Source organism: Leptonychotes weddellii, chromosome 5 (genome assembly GCF_054177405.1).
Source record: "Leptonychotes weddellii isolate Sample4059 chromosome 5, ASM5417740v2, whole genome shotgun sequence".
NCBI lineage: Eukaryota > Metazoa > Chordata > Mammalia > Carnivora > Phocidae > Leptonychotes > Leptonychotes weddellii.
In genome coordinates this window covers 14,012,433-14,022,932 of record NC_138373.1, presented here as the reverse complement: position 1 = coordinate 14,022,932, position 10,500 = coordinate 14,012,433, and the positions used below count along the sequence as shown (strand labels likewise).

The window sequence follows — 10,500 nt, the reverse complement described above, 5'->3', positions numbered from 1 at the left end:
AAAAAAAAAAAAAAAGGTCTTTGGGACGCCTGGGTGGCTCAGTCGGTTAAGTATCTGCCTTCAGCTCAGGTCATGATCCCAGGGTCCTGGGATTGAGTCCGGCGTCAGGCTCCTTGCTCAGTGAGGAGCCTGCTTCTCCCTCTGCCTGCCGCTCCCTCTGCTTGTGCTTTGTCTCTCTCTCTCTCTCAAATAAACAAAATCCTAAAAAAAAAAAAAAAAGCATAGGTCTTTAGTAAGAGAATTGGCTGTACAAGAGTACTCCCCTTTCACAGTATTCCTTTTTACTTCATATGGGAGTTACTGCTTCTGCTGTAGGATTGAATTGTTACAGCACTAAAAGGCAACTATTTAGGGAAGAGGCAGGAAAAGGAAAAGGGAATGTATGTAAGGCAATATTTCTTTTAGATACAAGAAGCATTCTAGTGTTTTAAGAAGACAAGATAAAAATTACTCAAGGCTAGCTTGGTTCTCACTGAATAAAAACAATGGACTAAATACTGAGCTCCTCTGTGTCAATCTAATAATCAATGCCTTGGTCACCATATTGGTAATTTCTGGGGTGGTCATCTTGGTACTCTCCGTGATATTCATCTGGGTATTCTGCCTGATAATCACTGTCACTAATTTCAGCCCATTTGTTCCTGTTCCTTGGCTTCCATTGTGAATGACAGGTTCTGTGGGAGCAGCACAGTATTTGGGATCATATACTTGCTGCCCAAGCCCATACACACTCATTCCTTTTTGGGAAGCAACTTTGTTGGTTCCCATGTGTAGAGAAATTGTCGAGTTGTCCCCTGGTTGTAATGTTAGCTTCTGATCCAAGGGATCTCTTCTGGTACCTGGTGCTAACATCCCCACCTGGCTGGCTCCTTTGTTGGTGCTGCTCATCTGCAGACTAATTGTGGTCTGGTCAGAACGTTTGTCACTTTGCATTTTGGGATCCTAAAGATACCTCCTGGTCCCATAGGCCGTCATACCTGCCTGGCTGGTGCATTTGTTGGTTCCCATCTGCAAACCAGTTACACTTTGGCCAACTTTTAATTTTCCTTCATCAAAACGTCTTGTTGGTTTTTCATCATACTTAACTACAGTGACAATGGTTGTATGGAATCCTTTTGTTTTAGCCAGACCTGCCAGAGCCACCAGCATAGTCTGAACCTGGGTCATGTCTCCATTCTCAAAAAAGATCATTTGCTTCAAATATGTCATGTGGCTTCATGCCATAAGCCTGAATGGCTTTAATAAAGTTGCCCATATTCTCCACCTGAGGCCGGTTTAGCGAGGACTCATTAACCTTCTTCACTGAGCCTGGCTGTAGCTTGTTTATGAGCTCGAAGGGGATGATGCCATCTTTGAAGCCCTACTGAAAGTTGGTGCCAGTGCTCATGCCTGTCACCTCTTCTGTCCAGTTTTGAAGATCTTCTTCTGCCTGATGATCATAGTTGGAAGCAATCTTGTTCTTGACCTTGGCAGAGGGCCCTTTAAGAAGGGCCCTTGTTGAAGTGGGTCATGGTGGTTCAGGTGGCAGGAAGAGGCTGCCCTTGGATCTAGGGCCTGGGGGTTTCTCGTACTCAGCTTCCCCGCTCCTGGCCCCGAGGAGCAGCCGCAGCAGGAGATGCTTGGAGCTCGCTCCCCTGGGTGGTGCAGGAGACTCCCCGATGTGGCGGCCGTGGTGGGTACGGGCGATGCTTTGGCAGCGTGGTCCGACTGGGTCCCACAGAACCTCCCGCTCCACTCCCCATTTTTTGTTTTAAATGAGAAGCTTAGGGGGATTAATAAACTCATCAAAACTCCCATACCTTATAAGTGGCAGAGCTAGAATATGAACCTAGATTTGTCTGATTTCAAAAATGTGCTCTTAATTATCACACTATACTGCCTCTAGACTATTAAAAACAATAAGTACTTCTGATGTGGTATTGTAGAATGGCTTGATTATACTTTAATACAAGTCACGTTGCGGTGCTCACTCATACGTGAAAAATGACATTGTGCCTTGATTGCAGGGGTACCACACTTTGACCACTGCTTGACACATGAATTTTACCTGCTGAATTGATAGAGAAGATGAACACCTTTCTGGATATCTAGCAGGATTCTTGACATTGCTGGAATTCCCAGTAGTGATGTTAATGTTAATGATCCCATTTCTGGTGATTCAGCAGGGTGACTTGCCTGCCCAAGATGTCAATAACTGGTGGGAGGCACATGGTACTGGGGAAAGGACATGGCTGTGGGATGAGACAGCACTGTTTCTCCAGTTAATTCTAGCCCCCTCCCTGTTTATTGACGCCCCTTCCTAACCCTCTGGTTTTGCCCCGTGTTCTTCCTGTAAGTGACTTCTCCCAGATGACTGACTTCTCTTAACTTTGCCGACATAGATTAAGGATAAGTATAATATTTCAATCACCTACTTAGTAATGGATGTGTTATATACTATGCCTATAAAGAGGGAAGTTTGCTGTGAAATTGTCCACTGCCAGCTAACCAGTAGGACTTAGGACATTTCTCAGTTTTAGGTTATAGTCCCTGAATTCCTGAACTGAACTACTAAATCTTGATAAAGGAAGTATTTTATAGATATTTAATTCCCACAAAGGAATGTGAGCCCAGACTGATGATGATTTACTTTATTTTGCAGGAAGGATGCCAATTCTGCGCTGCTCAGTAACTACGAGGTAAATAGCTTTGAAGTGAACTCTTGAATTTTCCTCTCTGGTAGTTTGCCCTTTGCTTCTGAAGATTATTGAATTAGTTTTAGTTAAAATGACTGAATTCATTTGGATTTTCCACTTTAAAATAGGACAGATGGCACTTGGAATTATAAGCTTAGTAAATTATACATAGTAATTCAGGGAAGCTGGGAAGACTTTAGTTTATAGTGGGCAACCTCCCCCCAGATCCCAAATATTTTAGATCTTCATTTGATGTGCCTTCATGGGATGGAAGGATCTACTTTGGAACTGTTTCTGTCTGCAACATTTTTCATTAAAATGCTTATGCCTTTTCCTAATTACTACTCTTTAACTATAAAATGCTTTTATATGTTATTATTTTGATCCTCATAGTCTCAAGTATTAACACTTTCGTTTTGAAAGTGACAGCTTAGTTGACGCACCACTGTGAATGATTTAGTATGAACTAGCAGATTTGGAATTTGGGGGCCTGGGGGTTGGGTTGCTGGAGAAAGGGAGGAAAAAATGAAAGAAGTTGGTGAGAGGGGAGATAATAACATTATTTTTGCTTGCCTTCTAGTTTGCCTTTGTTTTGTTTGGTATTAGCAAAGCCATCTGATAGGTTAACTCCAGGTATATAAAGAAGCATTCATACATTCATTGTCAATTTTTCATTTTCTAGAATCTAAATTCTTGAAGACTTAGGAGATTTGAGTCTCCATTGTGTGATATAGAAAATAGAAAGTAGTGGAATTAACACAGCTGGCCATACTCCTTCCTTAAATTGTTGCTACTGATAACAGGAAGGAAATGGTTGTTAGTCAAGCCATTGGCTTTTAGGAACTTCCTTGTCAGTTTGGATTCTGCTAAATGTTTGGGTGTTTTATCCATTGGGGAAATGTTGCATTAATTAGGTCACATGACCCTATTTCTGAAAAAATAAGGACAGGCAAGGGAGGGATTGTGTTATATCTAGTAATGGTTTATGAACCTATGCTTAACTTCCTTTAGTTCTCTGGCATTCTCTAAAATAGGAAAGATATATCCTCCGCCCACCCTCCTCAGCACTAACACGTATATGGTTTTCCCTTGTGGGGAAGGTTTATTTCTAAAGTTCTGTAGCATTTCTTTTCCCTTCTTCTTCTTTTTTTTTTGTAAAATTTATGTTTATCACTTGCCTCATAATTTTTCTTTCTCAGAAATAAATTTACTAGATTTCATATTAGTGAAGCAGGATCCTGTTTTTTTTTAATTTAATTTAATTTTTTTTAAAGATTTTATTTATTTATTTGAGAGAGAGAGAGAGAGCACATGAGAGGGGGGAGGGTCAGAGGGAGAAGCAGACTCCCTGCTGAGCAGGGAGCCCGACGCGGGACTTGATCCCGGGACTCCAGGATCATGACCTGAGCCGAAGGCAGTCACTTAACCAGCTGAGCCACCCAGGCGCCCCAGGATCCTGTTTTAGAAAAAACTTATTTTTAGGAAAAAAAATTTTAACTGAGGCTCAGTTGACAGATAACATTAGTTTCAGGTGTACAGTGTAATGATTCAATATTTGTACATTGTGAAATTACCACAATAAGTCTAGTTAACATCCATTACCATATATAAAGATTTTTTTTCTTGTGATGAGAACTTTTTAAGATTTACTCTCTTAGCAACTTTCAAATATTCAGTACAGTTTTACGGTAGTCGCCATGCTGTACATTATTTCTTCATAATTTATTTTATAACTAGAAATTTTTACCTTTTGACTCCCTTACTGATTTTGCCCACCCTCTACCTCCTGCCTCTGGCAGCCATGAGTCTGTTCTCTATGTCTGTGAGCTTGTTTTTTTTTTTTTTAAGATTTTATGTATTTATTTATTTATCTATTTGAGAGAGAGCATATGCACATGCTAGCTGATGGAGGAGCAGAGGGAGAGGGACAAGCAGACTCTGTGCTGAGTGTGGAGCCCAGTACAGGGCTTGATCCCACAACCCTGAGATGACCTGAGCTGAAATTCGGAGTCACACGTTTAACCGACTGAGCCATGCAGCACTCCCTAGTTTGGTTTTTATTTTGTTTTTTAAGATTCCACATATAAGTGAGATCATACAGTATTTGTCTTTCTCTATCTGACTTATTTTACTTAGTGTAATACCCCAAGGTCCATCCATGTTGCAAATGGCAAGATTTCATTCTTTTTTGTGGCCAAATAATATTCCATTGTATATATAAAGCATATTTTTTTATTCATCTGTTAATGGACACCTAGGTTGTTTCCATATCTTGGCTATTGTAAATAATGCTGCTTTGAACATGGTGGTGCATATGTCTTTTGAGTTAGTGTTTTTATTTTATCTTGATAAAATACCCAGAAGTGGGATTGCTGAATCATATAGTAGTTTTATTTTTAACTTTTTGAGGAACCTCCATACTGTTTTCTATAGTAGTTGCATAAATTTACATTCCCAACAACAGTGCATGAGGGTTTCCTTTTCTTCTCATCCTTGCCAACACTTACTATTTCTTGTCTTTTAGATGTTAGCCATTTTAACAAGTGTGAAGTGATACCTCATTGTGTTGGGTTTTTTTTTTTTTAAGATTTTATTTATTTTTGACAGAGAGAGAGCACAAGCAGGGGGAACAGCAGAGGGAAAGGGAGAAGCAGACTCCCCGCTGAGCAGGGAGCCCGATGCAAGGCTTGATCCCAGGACCCTGGGATCATGACCTGAGCCGGAGGCAGATGCTTAACTGTCTGAGCCACCCAGGCGCCCCATCACTGTGGTTTTGATTTGCATTTCCCTGATGATTAGTGATGTTGAGCATCTTTTTATGTGTCTTTTGGCCATCTGTATGTCTTCTTTTGAAAAGTGTCTGTTTAGGTCCTCTGCCCATTTTTTAATGAGATTGGTTTTTTGGTATTTAGTTCTGTAAGTTCTTTATATATTTTGAGTATTAACTCCTTATCAGATACATGATTTGCAGATATTTTCTCTCATATAGTAAGTTATCTATTCATTTTGCTGATGGTTTCCTTTGCTGTGCCTTTTAGTTTGATGTAGTCCCACTTTTTAATTTTTGCTTTTGTTGCCTTTACTTTTGGTGTTAAATAAAAAAAAAAAATCATCACCAAAACCAATGTCAAGGAGCATACCTCCTGTGTTTTCTTCTAGGAGCTTTATGGTTTCACATCTTGCATTCAGTTCTTTAATTCATTTGAGTTCATTTTTGTGTGTGGTGTAAGATAGTGGTCCAGTTTTCCCAGCACCGTTTATTGAAGAGACTTTCTTTTCCCCATTGTATATTGTTGACTCCTTTGTCAAAAATTAACTAACCACATATGTATGGGTTTATTTCTGGACTGTCTATTCTGTTCCATTGATTGATATGTCTGTTTTTATGCCGATACAATACCATTTTGATTTCTTGGCTTTGTAATATAGTTTGAAATCAGGAAGCATGATGCCTCCAGCTTTGCTCTTCTTTCTCAAGATTACTTTGACTATTCAGGGTCTTTTATGGTTCCATAAAATTATAGGATTGTTTGTTCTATTTGTGAAGAATGCCATTGGAATTTTGGTAGAGATTACACTGAAGCTGTAGATTGCCTTGGGTAAAATGGACATTATTAATTCTTCTAATCCATGAGCATGGAATATCATTCCATTTATTTGTGTTTTCTGCAGTTTCTTTCATCAGTGTCTTATCCTGCAGGATATAGATCTTTCATTCCTAGGTTAAATTTATTCCTAGGTGTTTTATTCTTTTTGATGCAATTGTAAATGGCATTGTTTACTTAATTTCTCTTTCTGATAGTTCACTGTTATCATGTGACATGCAGTAGATTTCTATATATTGACTTTGTATCCTGTAATTTTACTGAATTCATTTATTAGTTCAGTTTTTTGGTAGAGTCTTTAGGGTTTTCTATATGTAGTATCATGTCATCTGCAAATAGTGACAGCTTTACCACTTTCTTTCCAATTTGGCTGCCTTGTATTTCTTTTCTTGCCTAATTGCTCTGGCAAGGACTTCCAATACTGTGTTGAATAAAAGGGGCAAGAGTGGCATCTTTATCTTGGCCTGATCTAATAGGAAAAGCTTTCAGCTTTTCACTGTTAAGTATGATGTTAGCTGAGGGTTTGTCATATATGGCCTTTACACGTTAATGTATGTTCCCTCTAAACCCAGTTTGTTGAGAGTTTTTATCATAAATCGGTGTTGAATTTTGGAAAATTCTTTGCATCTATTGAGATGATTGTATTTTAGGAAAATTTAATTTCAGATATACTCCGTATATTTTTGAGGTCAGAGGAGAGATCAGTTATATGGTATATCTTGATAAGGAAACATTTGAAATATTTTCAGTAAACTAATGAATTTGGATTATTTGATTTAGATAAAAGCATTTTCAAAATGTCAGCTGCTTCTCAGACTCATATTTGCTCTAATGCAAGAGTTAGGGGGAGGGTTTGTGAAAGAAAAGAGGTACTATCCTACTTATCCTTCAAAATCATTGACCTTGAAATAGATACATTTCTCACATTTGTTCATAAAAATATTTTATCACTTCCTAGGTGTTCCAGTTACTGACTGATCTGAAAGAGCAACGGAAAGAAAGTGGAAAGAACAAACACAGTTCTGGGCAACAGAACTTGAATACTATCACATACGAAGTAAGCCTATGTTTCTGGAGGAGCTACCCAAACTACCATTGAGGGGGGTTGGTTTATTCTGCAGATGACTAGCCACCAAATCATGACTACCTCTTACTTGATTAATGAGTAGTTTTACTGTAACCCAGTTTTTATTCTGTTTATACAAGTGGAAGGAGTTTGGCCAGTGGTGAGGGTTAGCCATTGATGAAGTTGGAGGGAATAGTCAAAAGACTGCCCTCAATTCTAATACCCATTTGCAAGTCAAGGATCCCTAAGACCACCCTTGGGTTCAGTAATTCACTGGAAGTACTCAGAACTCCCTGAAGGCTATTGTATTCGTAGTTATAGTTTATTACACAAAAAAGATACAGATTAAAATTGGCCAAGGGAAAAAGCATATGGGGCAGATATTAGGAGAAATTCCAACTCAGAGCTTCTGTTGTCCTCTAATGTGGAGTCAGAACATGTTTCTCTCTTGAAATCGGTGTGTGATAATACATACAGAATATTTTCAACCAGGGGAGCTCAGCTGAACTTCAGTCCCAAATTTTTATTTGGGCTCTATCATATAGGTGTGATTGAGTGATTGATTTCCTGTGTAGTTCATCTCAGCCTCCAGGTACATTGATCCGGAGCCCCTACCCTAAGTCACATTTTTAAGACTATTCAGTATGACCAAGGCCTCCAGACAGAGATACTCCTATTGAGTATAACATTCCAAGGGTCTAGAGATTGCCTCCCAGAAGCTGAGGGCAAAGACCAAACCGTATCTTTGGGCAAAGCCAAATTCTTTATTACACAGAAAGTAATGTTTTTTATTGTAAAAACCTTAGAAAGTACCACAAAGTATAAAGAAGAAAGCAAAAGTAGTTTACAATTTTAACATCTAGTTGACATTTTACTATGTTTTCTCCCAACCTTATGCTTTATTCTTAAAAGAGTTTAAGCCATCATATTTGTTTTATGTGATGTTTGATTTTGTATCTGTCATTTTAATTTTTCTGTTATTTTCTTTCAAATCTGATTTGTCTCTACAAAGGATCTAGTTTTAATTATCTTTATCTCTCCAAAGACACACTTAAACCTGAATTAAGTTACTGTAATCCCTTTTAAGGAAATTAAGGGGTGTTTAGCACTTTTTGTCACCATTCCTCCCCATCCAGTTTTGTTCATCTAATTGTGTGTTTAAAGTCCTGTCATTCAGGGGTGCCTGTGTAGATCAGTCAGTTAAGCACCCCACTCTTGATTTCGCTCAGGTCATGATCTCAGGGTCCTGGGATCGAGCCCCACATCAGGCTCCCTGCTCAGCCGGAAGCCTGCTTCTCCCTCTCCCACTCCCCCTGCTTGTGTTCTCTCTGTCAAATAAATAAATAAAATCTTAAAAACAAAACAAACAAACTTTCTCCCTCTCCCTCTGCCTCCCCTGCCCCCAGCTTGTGCGTGCTCTCTCTCTCTCTCAAATCTCAAATAAATAAAATCTATCATTCATTTATTCACTTATGTTCTTTTATGTTATACCATTCATCTCTTAAAAAAAAGAAAATGTTGGGGCGCCTGGGTGGCTCAGTTGTTAAGCGTCTGCCTTCGGCTCAGGTCATGATCCCAGGGTCCTGGGATCGAGCCCCACATCGGGTTCCCTCCTCGGTGGGAAGCCTGCTCTCCCTCTCCCACTCCCGCTGCTTGTGTTCCTGCTCTCGCTATCTCTGTCTCTGTCAAATAAATAAATAAAATCTTTAAAAAAAAAAAAGAAAATGTTGGTAATGAGTTTTGTAGCCAAATTTCAAGCTGTCAAGTACTCTTACTACACACTTGAATCAGTTTAAACTCACTGCCACTCTGTTACATATTTGTTAAGTTCTTGCTTTTAATTCACAGTGCCTTAAGGAAACTTATTGTGGTGTTAAATGTTTTGAGACTTTTTATGCCTTAGAATGTATTTCTAGTGTTCTTAATGTGAATGACACCTCATCTGAACACGGAGTTCTTGGGTTCAGCTTTCATTCTGCAAGTCTCTATAGGTATTACTTAGTCTGTTAGTGTTTATTGTTACGGAGGAGTCTGAGACCAACCTGATTTTTGCACTTGGGAGAGACGCTTAACTTAGATGCTTGAGGTTACTGTTTACTTTCCGGTTTGAAGTTCCTTTCAAGTTATGTCTAGGTGGGGTTGCCTTTAAAAAAAAAAGTAAAAGCCTTTCATTTTGAGATAATTATAGTCTTGAAGAAGAGTTTTGCAGAAAGAAGATGGTGCTGAGAGTTCCCATATGCCCTTCTTCAGTTGTCCCTGATGTTAACATCTTATATAACCATGGCACAGTTATCAAAACTAAGAAAAATTACACAAAGATCAAATTTTCTCAGTTGAGATCGAGCCCTGCATTGGGCCTGCTTAAGATTCTTTCTCCCTCAGGGCACCTGGGTGGCTCAGTTGTTAAGCGTCTTTTCCATTAATGCTCTTTTTCTGTTCAAGGATACTGTTTTGTATTTAGTTACCATGTCTCCCCCAGTCTGTAATGGGTCCTTAGTCTTTCTTCATCTTCCATGCATGACCTTGACACTTCTGAAGAGTAATGGTTAAGTATTTTGTAGAATGTCACTCAATTTTGGTTTGTTTGATGTTTTCTCCTGACCAGACTGAAGTTACGGCTTTTGGGGAAGAATGCCACAGAAGAGATGTGCCCTTCTCATTGCATGGTACAGGGTACATGATATCAGTGTCTTCTTACTGAAGCCGTGAACTTTGATTACTTGGTTAAGATGGTATATGCCTGGTTTCTCTACTGTAAAGTTACTGGTTTTCCATTTCCATTTTGTATTATTTAGAAAGGAGTCGCCCCATTCAGCCCATTCAAGGGGGATGGGATTAGGCTTCACCTCTTGAAGGGAAGGAGATCAAAGAATTTGAGGATGTGTATTAAAACCATCACAGTGGGTACCTGGGTGGCTCAGTCGTTAAGCGTCTGCCTTCAGCTCAGGTCATGATCCCAGGGTCCTGGGATCGAGTCCCACATCGGGCTCCCTGCTCGGCAGGAAGTCTGCTTCTCCCTCTCCTGCTCCCCCTGCTTGTGTTCCTGCTCTTGCTATCTCTCTTTCTGTCAAATAAATAAATAAAATCTTTAAAAAAAAATGAAATAAAACCATCACAGTAATTAATAAATATTTTGAGAAGAATGCTTTGAGGC

General features: G+C 39.3%; 1 protein-coding gene and 1 pseudogene across 1 annotated transcript in view; one reads left to right on the top strand and one right to left on the bottom strand.

The window, feature by feature from the left end:
• LOC102736025 (DNA-directed RNA polymerase III subunit RPC9) overlaps positions 1-10,360 on the top strand; it is a 19,259-nt gene extending 8,899 nt beyond the window's left edge. The window contains exons 2-4 of the mRNA XM_081819642.1: positions 2,642-2,678; positions 7,239-7,337; positions 9,952-10,360. Coding sequence (XP_081675768.1) covers positions 2,642-2,678; positions 7,239-7,337; positions 9,952-10,047 — 232 coding nt within the window. The 3' untranslated portion in view covers positions 10,048-10,360. The remainder of the gene's footprint in view (positions 1-2,641; positions 2,679-7,238; positions 7,338-9,951) is intronic.
• LOC102735733 (calponin-3 pseudogene) lies at positions 227-1,662 on the bottom strand (annotated as a pseudogene).
• Positions 10,361-10,500: the final 140 nt, after the last annotated feature.